Source organism: Nothobranchius furzeri, chromosome 3 (assembly GCF_043380555.1).
Source record: "Nothobranchius furzeri strain GRZ-AD chromosome 3, NfurGRZ-RIMD1, whole genome shotgun sequence".
In the NCBI taxonomy this organism is placed as follows: Eukaryota; Metazoa; Chordata; class Actinopteri; order Cyprinodontiformes; family Nothobranchiidae; genus Nothobranchius; species Nothobranchius furzeri.
Window position 1 is genome coordinate 59,728,336 of NC_091743.1, and position 25,670 is coordinate 59,754,005.

Genomic DNA, 25,670 nt, shown 5'->3' on the forward strand with positions numbered 1-25,670 from the left:
GGTCCATAGTTCGCAAACGCGCATTGACCTATGTGGTCCCAAGATTCCCCCCTTTTTGGTCCAAAGGGTGGATCAGGACAGTCTTTGGGCTAAAACAAGGACCATAAAACTAAGAGGTACTACAATGTGCTGGTGTGTCAGACAGAGTCATTGACAGACTGAGCTGGGCCGGCACATAACCACTAGTCAATATGTGACCAAGTAAGAAACCAAAAATACAGAAAACCCCAAAAAAAAACATGTAACATATAACATCCAAGAAAATTCATAGCAACCTTGAGGTCTCATAAAATACATTCTTAGGTCATACATTCAGTGTGTAGCTTATAAAGAATGTGACATACTGCAACACTCAGATAAATATGTGAGGTAGACTAAAATGAGAACTACTCTTAGGGTTACAAAATAATAAAAAAACGTTGCTCACCCCCTTTAGACAGGTGTGGTACATTAACGCTTGGAGTCTCCCCGAACGCGGTTACGAGGCACACCGTAGGTGAGCAAGTGCATCTTATCTTGGAGTTTATTAACACGCCTGTAGGCGGAATAAGCTATCACGGCCGTGATGAGCCATTCCATCCCCAGGGCGACCAATGTGCAGATTAAAGTCGTATAATCTGTGTCAATGTAGCGTCTTGGGCGTCAAAGTAAGTTCACGCGGGTTTTGTGTGAACTTAGCAAATTTGGTTCCTTCAATCAGTAATTGTTGGTCAATTTCTAAATCGAAGGCAAAGTTACAACCCCGGAAAGCGTCCATGATCTCAATCTCTGAGTCATGCTGTTCGAGGTTGAGGTGATGGAGTGCCAGGTTTCTAGTTCAAAGTGGAAATGCCTACCGTCCTTTCAAATACCAATGTTAAGCATCGACTTAAACCTATAGATGTGAGGTGTCACAATTATGGGAACATGTAACAGGAAACCGAGTTCTAATTTTTCTGCATCAACGTGAATGGGAATTGCACTACCTAGGCTGTACGCTAGGTGGATTGGTGAAAGGTGCACAGTAGAGGGGTAGCAGCTGTCAAGCTAACTTTGAGCAGGTCCAGTGGTACCAAGTACGGGGAAATACGACTTTCAACCAAGCTGTCCAGCGTGGAACTTACTTCCCTGAGCAGGTCCTACATCAAATCTCTCACCACTCGTGTGTACACAATATCCTGAGGTATGGTTTCAGACAAAGTCTTGATTGCACGTAGAGATCCATTAATCAGAGCCTAGTGTAGGTACCAGAGTACCCTGTAAGGTTTTAGTAGGTACATCCTGTTAGCGGTCTAGGAAGGAGTTTCTCTTGGTTAGTGAAAGTGACGGCGGGGGGGGGGGGGCTTGGTTCTTTGTCGGTTAGTACATGTTAGTGGGTTAAACGTGCACTTTCCCCCCTTTTCCATTTCCATGCATAGAACTATGTAGCGACTACGTCTACCTCCTGCGGGGAGTCTGGTCTCTGTACCCGCGGGGATGGTTTGACGTAGGGTTTGATTTGGTTTGCATGCACCCATTTGTAGACAGGTTCCTGTCTCGCTTTGGTGATGCGTAAGCTGTATGCAACTGGAGAGAGTTTTGCCACGATCTCAAATGGTCCTGACCAGCAGGGCAGGAACTTCTTAGGTTTGCGTGCCGGTTGGGCGAACCGAAAGTAGAATACTTTGTCACCCACCTCGTATTCGCGGCTGGTTGTCTTTTGGTCGTAGTAGGCTTTAGCGCCTTCTACGTTGGTCTCCAGTTTCTTCTGAGCGTGCGCGAACGTAGCTCTGAGGTGTGTTTTCAAGTCTGCCACATACTGATGAGCGGTATAGGCAGTGGCAACACTGACATCCTCTGGGTGAAACAGGAGGTGCAGTGGTAGAGTCATCAGTCTGCCGGTCATCATCTCAAAGGGCGTAACCCCTGTGGATCGCTGGGGAGTGGACCGTATGGCCATCAGGACCAGAGGGAGCTTGACGTCCCAGTCCTTCCCAGTGGAGCAGACGTACTTTTTGAGCATAGAGACGACCGTGCGGTTCATCCGTTCGACCTGTCCGGATGACTGTGGGTGATAGGGGAGGTGGAATCTCACTTCCACTCCCAGAAGTTCAAACAGGGACGTCATTACACTGGATGTGAAATGAGTTCCTCGGTCAGAGTCAATGCAGAGTGGAAGTCCCCATCGACTGAAAACGTGGTTAATCAGCAGTACAGCGGTTGTGACGGCTGTATCGTTTGGCGCTGGAAGGCACTCAACCCACTTTGTGAAACTGCAAGTTACAGTTAGCATATATTTGTTTCCTCTTGCCGATTTGGGAACCGGTCCAACCCAGTCGATCTGCAGGTGGGACCAAGGGAAGGTTATTCCCCTGCGTTGCAGTGGTGCTCTAGCAAGCGGCTGGGAGGGTTGAAACTGGGCACAGATGAGGCAGCCTTGGACATAGCTGTGTACGTCCTTGGACATCGACGGCCAATATGCTACTTCTGTCAGTGATGCGAGGGTAGCTTCTGCTCCGCGGTGACCTCCAACCGGAGTGTCGTGGGCGTAGGCAAGCATCACTCCTCTGTGGTCGAGTGGAACAACCCAGCGCGGCGGGCTGTGATCGTCACGCATGTAAACTAACAAATCGTTTTGTAGTTTCAGGTGCGTGAGTTGACGATGCAGGTTTACCAAATCTTGGCTTGCACCAATAGGTGGTGATGGTTGTTCAGACATCGGGCCCTTTTGGAGAAGCTCGCGGATGAGCTTCAGGTCAGGATCTTGTTCCTGCATAGTGACTAGGTCCGCGACCTGTGGTTTTCTGCCTAGAAACACGGGTACCCCAACGGTCCGAGGTTCGTCTGCCTGTTTAGCATGGCGACGAGTAATCGCGCAGACCTTGTGAACGGCCTTGGGTGGAAGCCACTCGTCTTTGAATTCCCAGCAGGTTCCCTGGTCAGCACCGAGCTTAGCAAGGCGGTCAGCTTCGTCATTACCATCTTTCTCTGGACCTAGGGTCCTGGAGTGACCTTTGACCTTTTTCCAGTAGACCATTATGCCTTTCTCAGTGGTGAGCAGATCACACGCTAGGAATAACTCCGAGTGTTTCACGTCTCTGTTCCTGGCGTTTTTCATGTGGTTCTCCTTCCACATGGGGAAGTGAGAAATGAAGCTGTGTCTAGCGTAGTTTGAATCTGAGCAAAGGACGATTTGAGTGATGTCCAAGGCTGCCGCCTGCTGGAGGGTTATCAACACTGCAGCAATTTCGGCGTACTGACTAGACTTTTGGCCCAACCGGTAGTGATTTGGTTGCTTAGTGTCACAGTCCACCCAAACGACTCCAACCCCAGCACGGAGCTGGCCTTCGTGAAGGTAGGCGCATCCGTCAGTGTAAACCTTCGGAAGCCCTTGGCAAACATTCTCATCAAAGTAGCGATGATTGGATGCGGTTGTGTAGACTGCGGCAGGTGTGTCCAGGGGGCCCATGATGGAGTCAGAGTCACAGTGCTGGCAGCCTGCTAGCCCTTGTCCTAGCGCTAGCTTGGTGTTCTGACCATACTTGACCTCAATGTTGTATCCTTGGAGCACCATCATCCACGTCGCAATGCGGCTGTTTGACACTCTTCCTTCGCGCAGACGCTGGCTGTTTAGGAAGGTGACAGGCTGATGACACGTTTCAATGATCACTTTCTGTCCACCGATGTTACTACGAAAGTGTTCGACGGCCCAGACTGTAGAGAGGAGAGCTCTCTCGCAGTCTGAGAACTGGAGTTCCACCTTGCTCAGAGGCTTGCTGGCGTATGCCACAACTCTCCTGTCCTGATCGTGTTTCTGCTTCAAAGCAGCGCTCAGGCAGTGAGAGGAGAAAGTAGCCTCTATGTAGAACTCTTTATCCTTGTCTGGGTAAGCCAGACAGGGTGCGGACGCCAACTTCTGTTTTAGGAACTGGAAGGAGAGTTCTTGGGGTCTGTCCCACACGAAAGGTGTGTCGTTCCAAAGCAGCTCAGTGAGGGGCCTCGCTGTTTCAGCGTACTCCTCAATGAACTGTCTGGAGTAGTTGCAGACTCCGAGGAAGCTCCTGAGTTCAGTCAGATTAGCTGGGGCTTTGATGTCCTGAATGGCTCTAATGCGTCCCGCTTGGGGCTCGACTCCATTAGGGCCAACCAGCAGTCCAACATACTCCACTTTGGTTCGACACCACTGTCCCTTAAGAATCGCCAATTTAGCTCCGGCATCAGCGAGCTGTTGCAGCACGTGACGGAGTTCGGCCAGGTGCTCCTCGAAGGTTCGACCCCTCATCAAGATGTCATCGACATATATGAGGTTCCCTCTGGAAGCAGCATCTGACATGGCTTTGTGGAGGAAGATGTTGAACTCGGCAGGTGAGTTAGAGTAGCCAAAGGGGCAGCGAATCCAAGTATATTGGCGATTTCCAAAGGAGAAAGCCAGTTTATACTGGTCCGCCGGCTCAACCTTCATGGTCCAGAAGCCGTTGGCTACGTCAACCGTAGAGAAGAAACGAGCATCTCTGACTCTGGCTAGCTCTTGATCTAAATGGATCATAGGCCATCTGGAGAGAGGTACTTGTTTGTTCAGTGCACGATAGTCTATGGTGAGACGCCATTTCCCAGTCGGTTTCAGAACCGGCCAGATGGGAGAGTTGTAAGTGGAGTTACACTCTCTGATGATGTTTTTCTCCTTCAGCTGATCGAGGATCTCCTGGATCGACTCATAAGCAGCGAGGGGAATCTTGTACTGACGTACAAAAGTAGGAGGGGCATTCGGGTTCGTTGGAATGCGAACCGTATGCAGGTTTGTGAGTCCACAGTCCAGGGAGTCCCTGGATAAGACGGACTGAAACTCGTAGAACAGGCTTCTAAGCTCTGCTCTCTGCTCCTCTGACTCCAGCGCATCCGCTTTGTCAAGCTGCTGGCTGACTTCGGCCTCGAAGCCGTCATAAGGTTCAGAGGAGGAGGGTCTCTGGTGTTCCGGGCTTTCAACCGGTGACTCAGAGGGTTGAGTATTTATTGCAAAAACCGTTAGACACTGACCGCCGTCAGTATCTAAGGTTGCACTGCAAATGGGTTCCTCAGGAAGGGCTTCATGCCGCTTGATGGTAATCATTTGTGAAGGGAAAGTACTGAATGTGTCTGCACCAACCTGTCTGTCGTTCAAGAACAACGGAAGTTGTCCGATCACGGGGACTGAAAGTTCGAAGTCATGGAATGAGCTATCTATCAGCATGCCCAAGGGCTTTCCTGCCGGCAGGTGGATAGGACTCTGGGTCGGATTTTCGACCAACAAGTACGCAGAACGAGTGTTCAGCTCCAAGAGTGGCGTGCCACAGACGGCTAAGTTGAGCTCCAAGAAGTGTGGTGATGGCTGGAAGAAGGCCTGTGTGCCTGGCAGCTTCTGATGCTTCATCAGAGTCAGACGAACAGGCGCTCCTTTGACCAGTGGGGGCAGAACCGTGCTGGCCTCAACCACTGCACGGCAGGCCTGTGGAATGGTCTGTCCGGACAGCAAGTGTTCACGGCCTTCTGAGCGAGGCTCAGAGGATGGTGTGGCTCGGGCCCAAAGGACTTGATTGCAAGTGTCCAGCTGGGCACCGAGTCGAACCAGCAGATCTGCTCCGATGAGTGCAGGTGGATCAAGCTGTGGTATGATGCTGAATGTATGTGTGAGCTGTCTTGCTCCAAGTTGGATAGTCAGAGAGCAGACCTCTGGCGCTTTCAGGAGCCTCTGCGGCCAAGTAGGTGACAAGAGCCGATGGCTACGTGTCACACTGACCAGAAGGGGGTCCTTCTGACGCAGGTGTTCAAACGTCTGCTGGCTGATGGCCGACTTTTCAGACCAAAGAGCAAGGCGAGCATCTGAGATGTGGGTGCAGTTGATGGTAAGACCACCAACTATGTGTGGTGCATATGGCTGCAGGCTGACGTTCTTCAGCGAGCAGAGAAAAGATGAATGTGCGCGGAGCGGAGTTCCAGGAGCGGTTTCGTGCCTTTGCAGGCGGTCATCGTCTGTGGGAGCCGTAGGGAGGGGCATGACCTTGGAACAAGGGTTTTGCGGCTCACTTATGCTGACTTCAAGAATGGAGGATGGTCGGCTGCTATCTGGGTTCCAGGGCTTAGGTGTGTCCACCTGGGCCCACAGTTGACCCTTCTGGCAGTCGATGAGGGGAGCTAGACGTTCAAGCAGGTCCTGACCAATGAGAAGTGGTTCAGTGTCTAGCTGGCAGACATAAAACGGGTGAACCAGAGTCATGTCTTGGAAGGTGATGTCCAGCCACGCCCGGTGAGTGATACACTCCCGGGTCTGGGTGTAGCTGGTGATTTTCAGGTCACAGGGTTCTACCTGGACTGGTTTCCCGAGCGACCGCATGGTGTCAGACACGCGATGGAACAGTGTGGAGCACATCAGGGTGATTTCTGAGCCGGTATCCAGCAGAGCATCAACCTGTATGCACCCACCTACGTTGGTGCTACAGTACAAACGGCGAGCATGATCATGGTTTGTTAAGTCACCAAGGAACTTCAGAAATTTAGTATCAGGTTTCTCTGGGGGGTAGATTTCAGGAGACTCCTGTGATCTACCCGTAGTGTTCCCCCAGCTGATCAGGTAGGTCCTGGCCACGCTGGGGGGTTGAGCCACGCCTAGTCATGCTGACGTTGGCTCTGGGTCTGGCTTCTTAGAAGACGACTTTGGTGCAGGGGTCTCATCTGCAGATCTCAGCTGTTCCTTCTGTTTAGCTAGGAACTGCTGAAACATCTCCTGGAGGTCGGCTTTGGTCAAGTACTCACCTGCGGACTTGTGTTCGGGACCTACCTGTGGGCGGCGCTCCTTAAACCTTCCACTGTTCCGACCTGCCTGCCGTTGGTTTTGGTTGGGCCACTTCCTGTCTGATTGTCCAGACCTAGGTGGCCAATCAGCACCCCCCTTCCCCTGTTGAGGAGATTGGGACTGCTCTCGCGGTTTAACAGGTCTAGGTTTAGCAGATTTTGGCTTAGTGGGTGGAGCTTCTGTGCCTTCGAGCTCCAAACGCGGCTCGGCGTCGGGAGCTAGGTGCATGACGCGGTGATGTGCGTCAGGCTTTTGGGGCTTTCCGCCGGCTTCCCAAGCCTGTTGAGCGTATCTCCTAATCTCCTGAGTTGTCAGTTTCTTCATCCGACAATACACTGAGACTTCGGAGCGAACACACTCGTGCAGGTTGTGAATGAACAGGGATCTGAAGGCAGGGTCTTCCTCGAGCCCAGGGCCGTTTCGACCTTGGAAATAAGCACTTTTGAGTCGGCGATAATACTCTCTGGGGGGTTCGTTCCTCCCGTGTTTGATGGAGAAGGCCCCCATTGTAGCTGACGCAGAGTCTGCATACGTGGCGTATTCATCTCTCAACGCTCGGCAGAGCGAGGAGTACCGATCTCGAATGTCAGATGGTAGAGTTTCCATGAAACCGTGCACCGTTCTAGATGTGGTTTTCCAAATTAGCTTGAGCTTTTCCCTTGAAGAGGGTGCTGGAAGATCAAGCAGACAATGTTCTATCTCCCTGAGATAATCGTCGACATTGGATTCATTGGTGTTAGGATCAAAGCGTTCTATGTCTTTAGCTAGCGATTCAATTTGACGTACACGGAGCCCTGACTCACGGTACGGCGCGTCATCCTCTGACGCTGACCCACGGTCTGTCTCAGAGGGCGCTGGATATCGCTGGTGTGCTCTGGGCTCCCAATGTTGACTCCTGGGGCCCAAATCAGGGTTCGGCATGCTGTGGCGGGCTGCTGGCACGTCACGTGGGTGTCTTGGGAGGTCCTCCTCCCGGGGCACGTCTGCGTAGTGCAGCCTGCGTCTTTCAACTGGGGCTTCTGCGTAATACGCACTGTCCGGGTACGGACTGGCGTATGATGCTTTGTCCTGCAGCTGGTTATCGGCATGCCGAATACCGGAGTAGCTAGGATGGGTGGATGGTTGAGGTGCAGGTTGGGCTTGTGGATAACCCCAGCCGGCACCTTGCACCCTTCGTGGACTGGGGGAGCGGTCTAAATAGAGGTGCCGCTCAGCTGGTCGACTTCTCACTGATTGAGAAGGCCGTGAAGATGAGGGTGGTGGTCCAACCTGGGGTTCGAGGGCGAATTGCCCTCGGCCCCTAGGTGGTCCTGAATGCCCTATAGTGTGTGTAGGGAACGGGGCCGAAGGTTGGGACAGATAAGCTTCATCTCTCCCCTGCGGCGTGCGTCCGTCCAGAGAATCATGGTGTTTCCCCCCTTCCCACTGTCTGTTGTCATCAGCAGAAGGGGGCGGGGTCTTCTCCCCATCTTCCCCAGAATCGGTGCGGGTGTCGTCGTCCTCCTCATCCTTCAGACTTCCATTTCGCTGTTTTTCAGCTAGCATACTCTGGAGGTTCAAGATCTCTCGATCATGTTGGAGTCCTCTCTGATAGAGGATCAGGGCTAACTTAGCTAAGTGAACCTGGATTGGTTTTGTACCATCCGGGTTTTCTATTTGATCAATTACAGCTTCTAGCTCGTCGCTACGCTGTTCTTCAGTGAAATCCCTAGAAGGGTAGTCGGGTTCTCGAGCAACCGCGACCAGTTTGGACAATATTTGTCCAGAAAGTAGGCCAGGTTCATAGTCGTGGGCCGCAGCGCCACCTGGTTGCCGGGAGTTGGTCAGTTCACTACTCTGTCCCTCCATTTTAACAACCGAACCAAAAATAGCCTAGTAGAGCTTCTGCAGATAGCTCAAGGCTGCACCTTTGGCAGCAACTGCTAGCTTTGTAGCAGAAAAACACTAAATTAACCTTTGTGCGCACAGGTTTTAGCGTTTTAAGATTGCACGGAATGCCGTGACTGACGCTTAAAATACTATTCCTTTCAGTATTTTAGCAAAAGCTGGTGCGTTGCCGTAGCAACGTCTTACAACACTTGCAGTGTTAAATATGCTAGTTATTCCTTCAGAATATTAGCAAACAAGGTGTTATCAGTCTTTGAGTGAAGGTTTCAGTTAGTTATAATAGCCACTGTGAGTTAAAGTCGCTAAATTAGCAGTTAATTTTAGCCTAAAAGGGTTAGTCAGAATTACTTACACGCTGCACCTTTAATGAGGAACTGAATTTTAACCTAAAAGGTTAGCCAGAATTAATTACACGTTGCACCTTTAAGGAAAAACTGAATTTTAACCCAAAAGGTTAGCCAGAATTAATTACACGTTGCACATTTAAGGAAAAACTGAATTTTTAACCTAAAAGGTCAACCAGAATTAATTTACACGTTGCACCTTTAAAGAAGCACTGAGTTACTGGTGAGAGTTCGATGCAGCTTCCTGCTCAGCGAAATCAGCACCACTCTGTTGCTGGTTCAAGGCTGAACAACGGATTATTTTTAATTCAGGCTTTTTGGATTTATTTGTTTGTTTGTGCCGGATAGAAAGTCTCTGTGTATCCAAGCCTCACACGGGGCACCAATAAAATGTTGGGGTTATTAGGAGCGAACAATTAGTAAGCTTCAACTTACTTTTGGATTCTTCAATAAATTCTGTAAATATGTAAATATTTACTGATTTATTAATTAATTAAGATATTCTTAGATATACGGGGCACCATTCCCCTTTTTCCGGGGAAAAATTGAATCCAAAACTCTTATCAGTCTTTCTTGAAGTTCGTAGAATCCTTGGAGCAGAGACTTCTCTTCGACACAACAAAGCTACTGGAGACGAAAATCTGAATTTTATAACATTTAATTAACAATTTGTCAAATGAATAAACAGTGGAATAGATGAATAATAACCATGTGATATGATTGAAGATGGATGTGTTTGCATGTGATGGAGGATGTATGAATGGGGTCCTTTGTTCTCACAAAGGAGTAGTGTGTATGTGTGTGTGTGTGTGTGTGTGTGTGCGTGTGTATGGATTCAAAATGGAGTCTTGAATACAAGATGGCTGACCCCTTTTGTCTGGCTAAAGTGTGGGTGGCAACTTGCACTTTAACTTCCAAAGCACTTAGAATCAGTAGTAACTTAACCTTAAATCACTCAAAACATTTCAAAAGATCATGAAACAACACAAAAGATTAATCACAAATTAATATCTTTTAGTTTCAGCCTGGCCATGACAGAAACCATTTTAAGATACCAAACAATGATCAATAAGCAGTTTATTCTTCAAAATGACCCGACGGACGTGTTTGGGACGAAAGAGGAAAACACGAAGCTACTTTTTAAGCAATAGACGCGGTTTATTGCTTATTTGAGACTATAGAGGAAACGGGAGAAGAAAAGGAGAGAAAAAAATGAGTTTCCTGATCACCAAAGCAGCAAGGCGTCCCCCGCTGTTATGACTTGACGGTTCTCCGTTTTTCTCCGCAGTTTCCGGCGTCATCCGTCGGTTTGATGCTTTCTCCGTTGTTTGGCGTTCACGAGTGTTTCTCCACGGGCTGGACAGAGACAGCAAAGTTTCTTTCTGTGCTGAGTTATAACTTACAGCGTTTCTGAGAGCTGGATGGAGTTGTTGTTTCCCTCCTCAGTTCTGTGTCCTCAAACATCAGCTGGAGGGGAGCAGAAACGAGCAGATCTGATGGGCTTGCAGTTTAGTTTCCAGCAGTTCCGTGGCTCAACTTGGCACTTAGAGCTTCCGCGTGCTCAAGTTGTCGGAGCGTCGATAAGCGTGTCCTTACCGCCAGGTATCCTGGGCAAAAGAACGAGGTTTCTTTGTCTCATTCATGATTTATAGTCTTTGAAGTCGCGGGAAAGCTCCAAGCTCCCGCCTCCCGCAGATCGTGTTTCTGGTACTAGGCGGTGACGTCATCACAATGCTTCCGTGTGCAAAGCATCATGGGAAATGAAGTTTCTTGGCGCTGATGTGATTATTTGCTTTTCAGAGCAATTTAAGCACAGTCATTTTGGAGAAAATCACTGCATAGTAATTTCCTCATGAGGTCAGACCCTCAACAATGTTTATAACATAATGTATATAATTTTTCAAATGTTTTACTTCAGTTGTTTTACTTCCTATTGTGTAAGGGCATCATCACATATTTTGGGTTAAAAAAATTGTTTAATTTATTCAAGATCTGACACAGCATCATTTATCAATATCCGATCATCTTTGGAAAATTGTTCTTTCAAGGAATCATAGGCGTTTAAAAAATGTGCTTCACTCATTTAATCAATACATTTGCAGTCAGCTCTAGCAGGAAGGTATTACTTGTAAGTTGTATTCTGGGGAAAAAAAATTCTCCTATGCACCAGTTTGAGGAACTAAAAGTGAGCAACGTCAGAGTTGAGCTTTCATGATATTTGGACATTTGCCTCTGATTGGATAACAGCAACACAGCTCTACCACTGACTCAGCAATGTTGATGTTTTTTCTCCACAAACACCAAAAGCCTGGAGGAGTTCTGCTGTGTGGTGGAGTTGCTAATGCTATTAGTTAGCTTCCACTAGTCAAGACGTTCTCTGCTGCTTCTTGGACGCTAAACCAACAACACCCTTCCCCGTTGTGGGCCAAGATGGGTGACTCCATGAATGTCAAGTGACAGTGTGGTGTAGATCTGTCAGACTTTTCAAATCCTAGAATATCACCATCTATTTTCTATCAGAAGCTAATGCAGGAGTTATGTATGAGACTATTTCATGTTCAGCCTGCATGAAAATCTCAGAGTGATCGATTACAATAAAAAAAAATCATTCAAAGTGTGTTTTCAATGAACTACACCTTAAATCATTAGATTGTTTTAGATTACAGTTTTTTTTTGTCTCCCCCTTTCTCATGGCTCTGGTATGTACCTTCATCATGCCACTCAGAAATTATTCACACATACCTTCAGTCTCTCTTTAAATTCATTTTTTTTCTTTCAGAATAAAAACAAAGGGGACTGCGTTGCTCTTGAACAGGATCAAACACAACAACCGTGAATAGGCTGCAGTCAGGGTTGTATAAAAGGGGTCCTGGAAGGCTGCTGCCCTGCATATTTTAGCTGCTTCCCTACCTCAACAGACCTGATTGAATGATTCAATCAACTCTTCAGCATGTCCTCAATGTGTTCAGAAGTCTGTTAATCACCTATTGATTAAAAAGAGGTATGCTGGTGCAAAGAAAACATTCAAACCATGCAGGTAGTTGTCCTCTAGGGCCAGGCCTGAGCAGCTCTAGCTTAGGCAGAACTGCATTTCGCAGTGGATTGACTAAAAAAAGGTATAATATTAGGATGCTGATGCTTTTTGAACAAAACTGGGATATTAAACAGAAACAAACCGATCACAGTGCTACACCCTTTAGAATTTAAGGTACCTTAGATTTGATCTAACATACTAGGCTAGAGACAGTAATGGTTATGAGCGGGTGTGGGTGAATGAATGAAAGCCCGTTTTATCCAATAGATATTCTACACAGACAAGTGCAATATTACAATATGGAGTCAACAAGATTAGTTTACCTGGAAATGAATGATAATGTGTGTCGTGTTGTTTCATTGACAGTCTGGCTGAAAGGGCTATACAAGATAATTACTCTGCCACAGAATTAATCAGAATAAAACCCTGGTATCAATAATGTAAGAGGAATTGTGTCCCACATGTGGTTTAAGACAATCTTCAATGGCAACATGGAACTAAAGTGCTAACGTTTAGTTCTCTAGTGAAAGGTTTTGAATGTTGCGCCGTGCAATTAAATATCAGTTAATTAAAACAATGACTGGTGTTATGTGAGCTATAACCAATTCAAAAGAGTCAGATATTGAAAAAAGCACCAATAACCCATTCAAGCATCAGGCCCAGTGGGGATTAGTTAAATGCACCAATTCCGGAGGGAAAGGCATCAGGAAAAGGAAGGGCGGGATTCTTCTGTGTTTCCAGGTAAAAGAAAAATTGACTTAATTACAGCTATTTCTGAGAGTTGGTGTATCCAAGCTTCCAGACTGAATAACAACATACAATGGAACTGGAACTGAAGTGAAGCTCATTTTACACAAACCAAATCTGTCGACTGATGCATATTGCTCATGGCTCTTCCTCTGGCAGCCTATTTTACTGAATAAACAAATGCATCTTTGGCATCCGAAGACATCAAAGAGCTTCCATGTAGCAGACACCAGCCATGCACATCAACAGAGCCTTGCCATTTAGATGTTTGTATGAGAATAAACATTAACACGATGCTTTAACAAAATCTTCCAATCTTGTTCTTAAACATGGCTAATCTTTATGTTTTTGCACAAGGTTGTCTGAACTGTATTCATACTACATTATTAACAAAAAATGGGAATTAGAATAAAAATATGAAAATATAATGAATATAACCAATTGATAAGAAATAAAATAAAACAAGTGCTTCAATAAAATGTGTATTGTTAGTATTAGTATTAGTATCATTGTCCACATTAACTAAAAATAGCAAAAATATGACTAATTTCTCATCTGCATTACAAACCTCACGTATTTTGGGAGTCGCTGTTGTGATTCATAAAATAAGGACAGGGTTTGAGCTGCTGAGACAAAACGAGAAAAGAAGAAAATATTCATGACTGTGCCTGGTGATTCATAAATGTTGTGTGACATGTTCTATTCTACTCCAAATCCCAAACCCCACAAATAATGTACACACACACTCCACGTCCTAGAATATCTAACAGAATAGAAAATTGGCATAGATTGGCCAAATACAAAAAGCGGATGCATGAATATAAAAAAAATAAAATAAAAATCAATCTATCAAACATAGAACAGTTGTTGCCAAATGTCTTGATAAAATTTAAAGACTTTAACACAACACAGAACAGTTTCCTGCTCTTCTGCCCTAGTGGTTGAAAGTGGAATTAAAACTATCATAGCAGCCTTCTGTAGCTAGCACTAACAATGAGCTAACACTTACATGAGCCAACTAATACTAAAATATACCACTAAGTAAAAAGATCCACACTTTTGGACATAAATATTATCAATTCCATGTCCAGGAGCAACAAAGCTGGCTCACCATCAGCCCGTGATTGTGTAGCCTCCTTTAGCTCCCTCAAACTAATAATAATAATAATCATCAAACTTATATAGCATTTTTAGGACACCCAAAGACGCTTTCAACTAGTACTGGTTTTAGCTCTTTGCTTCACCTCCAATGGCATTGCTCTCTGACTTTTACTTCCAGGCTTCACCATGATGCCAACAAAAAAGCTTCTTCATTCTCCTATTCTTGAGCTTTTTATTGATGATCGACAAACAGAAAAAAAATCCTAACTGCTAGCATGACAGCTAACAGCCAAAAAGCAGGTAAAGAGCTCCTCCAACAGAACTCGTACCTGCTCCACAAAACTGTTAAATGCAGTATGTGTCCAGTACAGGGCTATAGCGTGGATACTGGTCACGTGTCTAACTCAACGGTCACTGAGATCAATGTTAAAGCAATTATAGCCATTTTAAGGCTGGGAAAAGTGCCATAGTTTTTCACAATTTAAATCAAATTTTTACATCTTGAAAATAATTCAGAGACAGGTTTTAATTATCAAAGAAAGACAATTAGACTAAATTGATTTTCTTCATAACTGCCTAAAATCTTACACCTGAGGCAAGAAATGAGCTTCTGAAATAGTCTGTTCAGTGGTGGCAGCCAAGTCATTAAATTTCTGCGAAACAACTTATAGAAAAAAAAAGATAATAATATTTGTAAAAATGTGTACATGAAAAAATAAGATCAACACTCATCAGTAAAGACTAAAAAACAGAAAGCAAAGACATGTTCTTGTGTGAATAAGTTTTCAGCCTTTCTCTGTACTGAGATGATTAAAAATGTATTTGCTAACATAAAAAAATTGCGAAGGTCTTTTTCTGCTGGAAGACAAATCATCTTTGTGTGATTAGGAGCTGAAGGTTAATGTGGACTCCTGCAGATGGGAAAAGGAGCTGGGAGTGAGAGAGATCAGAGCAGACAGCGATCTACAGAGAAACAGACTGGCAATATAGGAGAGGCACAGGGGGGCTATAAGTGGTTAAGAGTCTCAGGATCAATGGGAGGAGAGGCCTGGGCCTCATTACACATGTAAATGCAGCTTCCAGCATGGAGGCCCAACTTTAAAGTCTTGCTGTTTTAATTATTCTTTTGCTCTGCCCACGGTAATTGGGTTTAACTCAGCCCAAGGCCAGTTGGCTATGTATGGTGAATAAAACACCTAATTACTTTGTCCATTTGTTATCATTATCAGTAAAAAAGACCAGCCCCTCTTTATGATTGCAAAGCAGCAGCACCTCTTGTCTTGATTTAAAACATGGGTTTCTACTGTTTGAATCACAATGCACATAAAAAATTATTCTTGTGCTTCATTTATCAGCAGATGCATGCTTTAATAATCTCTGCCATTTTTGTTCACTTTTGAGGAATTGATTTAAGTAATTTTTTTAACGATAGGGTATTTTTTTTACCTTCATGATAAATATCATTCATTTTCCTTACATAGACCACTTTATATAATGGAGTAAATATTCATTCAAATATTGCTTTTAAAAAGGACACACAAGTTAAAAACTGGCGTAGACCTATTTTGGGTCATTATTCTTTATTTCTAATGTAACATTCTTTTAATAAGAGGGTTGTAGTGTGCAACATTTCTTTTATCATCATGCAGAAACCATTTTATTAGACAGAACTGTAAATAAATAAATAAGTACATTATAAAGTTTTTTTTTTTTTTTTTTTTTTTTTACAATTGTAGATGTTATTAGTCCCACAGTGGGGACATCCACTCATTACAGCAGCTCACACACTTAGAGAAACAGATTACAGTAAAACTGATTCCAGCCATGTTTGCTTTGATAACTTCAATAACTTCATGCTGATGACCCACATGAACATAATCCTCTTTAGTGGATGCAACTACATCATGCAGTTAGCTTAACATGATAGATTGTTTTTCTTGGCAGGAAATAATTACTGGTAATATTATGAATGACATGATATTGCCCACCCCTAGATGGAATTTAAATCATTTACATTCATTATAATTAAAAGTTCCTGTAACGCTTTACTGCAGATCGATAGATCGATAGTTAGATAGATCGATAGTTAGATGATAGATAGATCGATAGATAGATAGATAGATAGATGATAGATAGATCGATAGATAGATAGATAGATAGATAGATGATAGATAGATAGATAGATAGATAGATAGATAGATAGATAGATAGATAGATAGATAGATAGATAGATAGATAGATAGATAGATAGATAGATAGATAGATAGATAGATAGATAGATAGATAGATGATAGATAGATAGATAGATAGATAGATAGATAGATAGATTGATAGATAGATAGATAGATAGATAGATAGATAGATAGATAGATAGATAGATAGATAGATAGATAGATAGATAGATAGATAGATAGATAGATAGATAGATAGATAGATAGATAGATAGATAGATGATAGATAGATAGATAGATAGATAGATAGATAGATAGATAGATAGATAGATAGATAGATAGATAGATAGATGATAGTGTAAAGAAGTTCAGGAGAGTTGAATGTTAAAATTTCCACATGAAAAGAAAATTTGTATTAAACAAAGGTCAGTTCCCTCTGTAAAGTCAGAGGTACAGAAGAGGATTAGGGCCACTGAAAAGAAAAAAAAAAACTAAGAAAAGAATGATAATTCAGACTTTTTTCCCAGAATTCCCTGTCACAATTCCGAGGTTAAAAATCAAAATTCAGAGAAAAAAGTAACAATTATCTTTCTTTTCTTTTCTTTTTTCCTTGTCAGTGGCTCTAATCCTCTTCCGTACAGAGTTGAAATAAATAAATAAAGTCAATATTAATACCCCCCACCCCACCCCCGCAGTCTAAACGGTCAGCGAATTGTCTGCTTCCAACCTCGTCTCACTCTTTGAAATGTTCAAAAGTTGGCAGCCCACAGTGACACTAGAGTAAAAATGTATGATTACATAAGAATAACAGAGTGATACTAAAACACACATTAAATTAGGTTTGAAAGCAATAAAAAAAGGAATTGGGCTAAAACCTAAAAGCTGCACAGGACAGAGCTGCAAAGGAACTGCGAGCTGGAACTCATATTTCTGGCAGGGGTATAGATAGCCAATAGTTAATTTATGTATGGTGGAGCCACGCTGTGAATGGACATAAAAACAAAAATACAATTTTTTTAATTGGATCCTGAACTGCACAGGGAGTCAGTAAAGGGACTCCAGTGCTGGAGTTATGTGGTCATGTTTCCTACTACCAGTTAAAAGTCGTAGCACTGAGTTCTGTACCAGCTGCAGTTGGTTCAAAGAAGGCTGTTCCAGGCCAATACGTGGGCAGGGAGGTATTGATCAACGCTTGCTTACTGCCTTAGATGATTATCCGCTGCCTTATGACCATCAAGATTTAAGATACAATGCAATTTTTCCAATCTAATCACATTAACAGTAATCACTACATATTTCGTTAAATGGTAAATAAATATTAAACTGTTATTCTCCCATAAACAGTGAAATCTAGACACCTGGATTGGATAAATGACATGCACCCTGATGAAAAACCTCTAAATGGAAAATATGGAAGCTGAAATGTATGCAATTCAAAAGTATAAAAAATTCAATAAATAAATAAGACATTATAAAATAAATATCTACATGAAGAAATACTAGACAACCATGTAATCTGACAATGAAATGATGAAAAAACAGAATTTTATGTAAAATCTAAGCTCAATATTATGACATATTTTTCAAATTCAATTCAAATTCAAAGATACTTTTGTAACAGAATGAAATTACTGTTTTCCACCAAAAGTCATCTTCCCCCTCTCCTCTCACAAAGAGCTAGTCTGCATGAAATATTGCCTCAAGGTCTCATGCATTTGCTTCTTAACTGCTTCTTTCCAGCTCACGAGAAGAATGAAGAAAGGACCGCTGTCCGAGTCAATCCGAGTGGGAAGACCGAACCGCGCGAAGATGTGATTCATCAACAGAATAGCTGTTGTTTTCGCTGTGTCATTAGGTGCTGGTAGATATTCAACCCACTTCTGGCACTCGCAGAGTACAGACGCTTCCCTTTTTGCTCCCTTATCTTTTTTCCCAAGGCTCTTTGTCCCGTCTGCCTACAGAGCGCTTCTCTGCATTTCCTCTGGAAATCCCTATTTTTTAGAAATGGATTTAATTAATTGGTCATTCAACGCGATTGATAAGATCTTTTCCACGATGAGAACGGAGGAGGGGGCTCCCACGTGCCCTCAAGAGCACATGCAGCGGGATATGCGCTCAATTCCTGGAAGGTCTGGAGGATCGTTTGTCTCTCTCAGCTGTCCATTGAGGACGTCAAAGATATGTGGATATTTGGCCTTATGATCACTGGATTTCTTCTGTTTGGTGTGGGAGGATATCTGGTTTTCTGGAAATTTGGGAAGTCGGGAGCGATTGGAGTGCGACCCGCACCAATGGCAAGCACTGCCCGGGCGGATGCCTCACTGACTGGGACGTTACTCGAGGTGAACCGTAAGCTGGACAATGGCCTTGCTGCGTTGCCGGTATTAGTGCGCAAAATGGATGTCATCTCGGAGAGGGTCACTGGATGGTGTGGAGATGTTTAATTCCTGAATTGGCTTCACTGGAGGACTTGAATGATCAATACAGACTTTAAGGCAGAGAGGAAAATTATCTCTGCCTGACCCAAACAAAGTCTTGTTATCCAATCTGATGCCATAGCAGCCTTGGAGTTGCGTGCAACAACCTCCACGACGGAAGGAATACAGACAGATGCTGTGAAAACCCGACCTACCCCCCCACCTTCAGATTGTGGTCTCTGCCTAGCGAGGCCATCAAAATGCAGGAACTCAATGTGCTCTGCCTTTTCCCGTGACCTCCCACCCACCTGTGGAGACAGTTGGCTGAGCGCCACATGCTCAACAGACTTCAGACATCACACAACATAAGTGTCCACTAGGTGGGGTGGTGGGTTTGGGACTATCCACACTTCAGTTCCTGCAGCCACTACAAGCAGCACATGTCACCTCAGTCTGAACAGGGGGAGAAGCATTGAGGGTTGGAGGGTTGCAGTGACCCTGGAACGATTCTGCGGCCTTCCCGCAGTCCTGCCCAGGCTGGGATAGGAGACACACTTGAGTTGCTATAGCAATGGCACATTACACATATCTTCTGAGGGGGGAGTTTTCGTTGGAGCCTTGCAGGCTCAAGGGCACCAGATTCTGATTAGAAATAGTTTTGGGGCCAGAGATACTTTCCTCTGTCTTAAAGTTCCTTGGTCCTCAACCTCTCAAAATCCCAATAATGGACATTAATCTATCCCAATCCGTGCTGATTCGTCCACTCTAGATGGCATATCTTTTGTGCCAATGAATGAATCTCGTCCAAAGTTTCAAGCTTATGATTCATCTCGACAATTATGTGAATCTGTGAATTCACAGTGCGGTGCAAACCATGTCTGAGCTCCAGGATCAGGCCAATATTCCTCGACAGCTCGTTAATTTTCCGATAAGCCAGGAAGCCTCCAAGGCCAATGAGCCGGAAACCTGACACCAACACCACGAATATCCACACATCTTCAGAGTCCTCCACAGACAGCGGAGATAAACAAATCAAGTTCCACTGTTTCCAGGAGTCCATGATGTGTCCAACTGGGTCCGTCCCAGAGGGGCATCCGAGAGCCCCTTCTCCCGTTCTCATCGTTGAAAAAATTGTATCAATCGAGTTGAGTGACTAACTGACGAGGTCCATTTTAGTGATTTCAGTTTCCAGTTTTCAGAAAAAATGCAGAAGCAGCCGTGCACCCAGCACACAGAGACAGTCAAAGGGCCTTGAGGATAAGATATGGAGGAGAGGAGGAAAAAAAGCATCTGCACCCTCCAAGAGCCGTTGTCGGTACAGGATCTGCTCGGGTGCAAAATCGGCTTGGGGTCCTTCGACTGCCGATGACATCAAAGTACGGCAAACCCACTCGGACAAAATACACTACACATCTATACTGTTGGAAAGAATTTAGCAGTTTCATTATTAAAATAATGTTTCTTAAGACGTAAGTTTGTGTTTATAATGGTATTTGTAAAATAAAACACAATATTTTATTCATAATGTTGAACTCCTCTCTGAGCACATCCCTTGAAGGATCATTTGTATTAGCAACACCTGTGAAATTGTATTTGCAGGAAAGAAGTGTGTCCCATTTACTGAAGTATTTTGTGTTTAGAGTTTTTGACGTCTTGTCCATGAGTAGTTCAGTTACGCTCATAGCTGCTAGCCAAAACTCTGGAGTTAAAAGTTTTCTGGCTTTACTAAAATACCTGTCTGTACTTATTTGATTGATGGTATTTTTACTTTCTATTAGACTCCAAATGTAATCATTTGGCACGTTTCTAATTCATAATTTGTAATAATGTAATCGGCGATATTAGCATTAGCATTACTATGGGTTTTCCATGTATATTAGCATTGCGCTAACCACTCGCTGCCAAATTGCAGCCTTTGAGATTAGAAAATCTCCTTTTGTCACATCGCAATTTAGTTGCACATGCAGTTAATCGTTCAGCCCTAATATACATGCAGCTCTATGCTAAAAGTGTATTTTCAAAGAGGTAATGATGGATTTCTTTGTAAAAGTTGGCCATCTTTCCAACAGAAAGATTTGCCTGGACTAACGTAACATGATAACAACGTAATGTGATTACGTAATTCCGTAAGGTTCATGTTCAGCCAATCAACTACTTAGACGTCATCGGCAGTCGACGGACCCCGAGCCAATTTTGCACCCGAGCAGATCTTGTACCGACACCGTCTTTATTAATATAAATAAATGTCTTTATTAATATAGTTTTTTTTCAAAAATCATTTTTTCATAATAATCCAAATTAATATTGAGCCTTTTTTATTTAATTCATTCAGTTTTTATTACATACCGTCTTTTTAACAAAGACAGCTTTTTCCCATGGCTGATTTATTTCATAATGAGACTGTACAGCAGAATGTCTCAGTCTGTCAGTCAAGCCAGTGGGTGTGACCTGCAACACCAGTGGTTAATCCTTCCACATCGTTTGGTTTTCTTGGATTTCTCTGTAATAGGACAAGGCTATCCCGGCATGCTTTGCCCGCCGGCTGTGGACTTTCAACAGGAAGAGAAAATGGGGAGAGCTACAACGTTTTAAACGTAAGTTTGTTTAAAAACTAGCGGTAGAAAAGTAAAAGGCTTAAAGTGGTTCTGTATAGACATTTTTCGTGTGTGTATTTGTTTTTTAAATTACATTTTAGGCAGAAATCAGCCAGAACGAGCTTGTATCGCGGGTCCCCGTAGTTATTCCTGTGTGTGTGTGTGTGTGTGTGTGTGTGTGTGTGTGTGTGTGTGTGTGTGTGTGTGTGTGTGTGTGTGGGTGTGTGTGTGTGTGTGTGGAATTAAACATGTCATTTGTTTAAGGGACAACAGAGCGTTTTTATTAAGCTTAGAGGTGAAGAGTGAAGCTGTTTACACGAGTACAGTAGTAGTTTAGTTGGGAAAAAACACTATTATGAAATAAAAGCTGTCTTTGTTAAAAAGACATTATGTAATAAAAACTGAGTGAATTAAATAAAAGTGGCTCAATATTAATTTGGATTATTATGAAAAAATGACTTTTGAAAAAAAAACTTTATATTAAAAAAGAAATTTTAAAAGACTGAAAAATATGTCATAATATTGAGCTTAGATTTTACATAACATTCTGTTATTTCATCATTTCATTGTCAGATTACATGATTGTCTAGAATTTCTTCATGTAGATATTTATTTTCATAATTTATTTATTGAATTTTGAATAATTTTGAGTTCCATAGAATGAAGATCGTGACATTTAGTTTTTTTCCCCAACACACTACATAGAATAATTTCTTTCAAAAGCATTTTGTTTTCCATTTATAATATTTGCAGCAGATTTTATTTGAATAAAGAGCTTAGAGTTTTGTACATGAGCACATTCAGACCTGAGGCGACTTCTGCACAAAACACCTGCAATATCATGAGATAAAGGAAAATATATTGTTGTTTTGATTGCATGCAGTCGTAAAATCCGTTTGGCCTTCGAATTTGAAAGAAAAGGAAAAATAAATCAGATTACCAGTTACTTTTGGTAAAATGGTCACTTGGTGACCAAACTTGTAAAGGAACATTTGCATATTTTAAATGGAATCTTACCCTAATTTTGATTGAAGAATAACATACCTGCCCAGGTTTGGAATCTTCACATATGGAGGCTTCATACGGTTTAGCCAGTTCAGGAGGATTGTCATTTACATCCAGGATCCGAATGCTCACTTCTGAGTAGGTAGCCATCGAGTGGTTATCTAAACAAGAGCAAACGTAAACATTATAATAAACTTCATGGCAGAAACTTCTGTGTTTCTCTGAATAATGTTCTTTTCTTCTAACAGTGTCACAGTCACTCAGCAGGAGAGGTGCCTGCAAGCTAAATGAATGAGATTCTGATTGGTTACAGTGGTTCTTAAATGAAATAAGAAGAGTTTCGCACACATTTTTCCAGTGATTTAACAATACTGATTTACTTACTCCAATGAAAGTGTCAACGGGTCACGTTTCACTTGCACTTTGAACATAAAACTGCAACTCTATGCATATTTTCCTTGCGTGAATGCATTTTATTCATCATAACTAGCTGCATTAAGCTGGAAGTTCTGCAAAAATGCACCCCATACACAGTGTTATTTACACACTGCACAACACTGACAAAAGTCTGCAGCTGCTGACTTGAGGTTTTCTTCGTAAAAATAACATATAGACAAGGAACATGAATGTGAAGGCAGGTGTAATTAAGAGGCTTCTTACATTCAGCATGGCTGACAGATAGTAGCAGAGAATGTTTTGAATTGTGCAAAATTATTCTAATCCAGAATGTTACCAAATGGAACGTGTTACCAGCATACAAGTAGCTCTAAAGGTAGCTTTTTTACTGTTGATAGAAACACCCAGCTGGTGGGTTGTCTGAAAGTGGTGCACTGTAAAATATCATGATCAAAAGAAAGAAACTTTCTTTTCAAAATACTGGAAAAGGTTTAAAAATGTGCTTTTTAATGCTAGTTTTGTACAGACATGTTTCCTAATATATCAGAATAGAAAATACATCTGTAGCAGCAAATTAGATGAAGCATTTAGTAAAATTAATTATTTCACTTTATATTAGCTCAATTTCTCCTTCAACAAAAACAACTCTAAAGAGTGCTTAACATGTAGCTAGTGCTTTCAAATGGCTTTCTATAGTTCTTGAACCAGAAACTTGAGCAACTTCCTATTGAACAGCACACTGTGTTCCCCTCTGCAGAAACCACACAAAGTTTAGTGGTTTGTATGGTGGTAAGTGTCTGAAATGTCATATCCCAACTTCCCCCTCTCTTTGTTTGCTGGGAAACCTGGACGATGTCCCGACTGAAACATATTTGGTTCACGTGGTTCTGACTGCCATATGCATTGCTAAGAAAACTATCCTCATGAATTGGAAAAATAGAGATACTCTTTGCATTAACCAGTATAGAAATATTTTGGTAGATCATATTACACTTGATACAGCCTCTGCTTCCACTTCAAGTTAGTCTCTTTGGGCTCCTTTGATCGGTTCCGTCACATAGCGATGATGGGGTGGGGTGTGTGTGTGTGTGTGTGTGTGTGTGTGGGGGGGGGGGGGTCATTGATATTGTCCTGCGGTATGATGTGGGTGATGGGTTGGAGGGCCTGAGTTTGGAGTATCCGGACATTCCCTGAGGGTGAGTTCACTGGGGGTGTCTGGGGCCGGGGGCTGATGCCCCCACCCCCCGGGGGTGCTTGGGTTGAATTAGGGGGTGGACTACTGGCGGTTGTAGGTGGGGCCCCTTGGGGGTCTTGGTGGTGGCCATGGGTTTCTGCCTAGCGGCTGCATTGCCCCTGTGTAGGTCTAGGCGGGGGCCTGGGGGCTAGGGTCGTGACACGTATGCTGCCAGGAAGAAGGCGGGAACATGCGGCAATGCCTGATCCGGGCTCAGAGGCATCAGGGAGACCTTGGCTCCTCTGCCGTCTCATCACAGGGGAGGGGGATGTCCAGGAGGGGAGGACCCAACCTTACCTGGATGTCCTATGTCTTATATATTTTGGAAGCTGTGCAAATGCAAGGATGGGATAAGATAATCTGCTGGGGTGGGGCTGCGTTGGTTCCCTCAGACACCGTGGAGCTCTGTGATGCTGCTACTTTGGGCCCTGGCGAGATGGGCTGGGGTCTCCATGCCCTGGGTGGCATTTTGGCAACAGAGGTGCCTATTGGGGCCAGTAGGGGAGCTGGCTCCCTGAAGGGCTTAGACCAACCAGCCATTCTTCCCCATCTCCACAGATTTTTCTCCTCCTGCTCATTCACATCATCACACAAACATGCACATAGGACCTTGGGGGGTGGACAAGTCGGGGGTGTGGGTCTGGACCCCATTTCCACATTCCAGTGGCAGCCTGCCCCTCAATTTTATTAGCACATTAAACACTTCCACCAATTACATTCCATGCAAACACACGCTTAGGGCATTGGGAGTGAACACATTCAACGACATTTGGCAAGGGGATCTTTCAGCCTCATCCCAAGTGCCGGTGCACACTTCTAATTTAAACTGCACTTAGACTGCCCCCGCTGTCGGGGGAAGAGGGGTGGTGTGGTGGCATCAGCTGGCATCAGCCAGATGATGCCTGCACTGCCCGCTCACCACAGCCAAGAATACACCTCCTCAACACGCACTAATACAGTATTGGAGCAGGCGGAGGGAGACTAGGGGTCTTAGCACACCTCTGTTGTCATTTGGCTTTCATGGGCTGGAGGCTAGGAGGGGGATCTGGCCATCTGGCTGGGGTCTGGGGTGGTGGGTTGCTTTGCTCAGCGTTGGGTGGGGTGGGGGTGTGTGTGTGTGTGTGTGTGCGGGGGGGGGGGGGGGGGATGTTGCTCATCAGCACCCCAGCAGAAAGGGTCGAACTCTGGGAACCGGTGCTGGCTGTACCCTTGTGCTGCAGTACCGGGACCAGAGTGAATAGAGTGTGTATGGGAAGCATGAGTGGGTGTCTGGAGGGCATTTTTGGACATCTTAGATTGTATGTGTATGTGTGAGCATGAGGGAGTGAGTGTGTGGCTGTGGTTGTGTATGGCTGTATATGTCAGGTGGGGTCTTTGACTCTTCCCCTCTCCTGGGACTTCTTTTGCTGCTATACATCTTTGCCTCCCCTCCCCCTGCCACACTAGGTGTGGAGTGTGGTGCCTTAGTCTGCCTGAAGCTGTTTTTATAGGACCATAGCGTTTTCAAAACAGGATTTGCCGCGGCACCCTGGAGAGGGTTTTGGCATTTGTAGTAGCAAAGCTGAAGCTAGAATATACTGCCATCAGGCACCTCTCTAACCAAGAAGGGATATAGGGAGGTCGCTGGGAGGCCCCCCCCGCATGTGACGTACAGGGTCGCGCATTCAGCGTCAGACAGAAGACACGTCAGACTGATGAAATTTCTTTTTCAGGACCTTTAGCTTTTATGTGACCTGCTTTTTGTCCCGCTTGACACCCCACTCAGCCAGTGTTTTCACCACTCTGTCCAACAGCTGACTGTCTCTCACCATCCCCATAAAAAGGTGACTAATCTGTTTGTCCGCTCGCATAGCCAAAAGCTACATGGTCTACGTGTCCGTCTGTCCGGCTTTCCTTCCGGCCGGCACCCGGTGCACAGTACATGTGACTAACGTGACCACCCTCTTGTGTGTGTGT

At 44.2% G+C, this 25,670-nt stretch overlaps 1 protein-coding gene across 2 annotated transcripts in view; it reads right to left on the reverse strand.

The window, feature by feature from the left end:
- The window catches only part of LOC107385374 (cadherin-22), a 298,526-nt gene that overhangs the window by 43,387 nt on the left and 229,469 nt on the right, over window positions 1-25,670 (reverse strand). For both annotated transcript variants that reach the window (XM_054751944.2, XM_015959211.3), the window contains one exon: window positions 22,124-22,245. In XM_054751944.2, coding sequence (XP_054607919.2) covers window positions 22,124-22,245 — 122 coding nt within the window. The remainder of the gene's footprint in view (window positions 1-22,123; window positions 22,246-25,670) is intronic.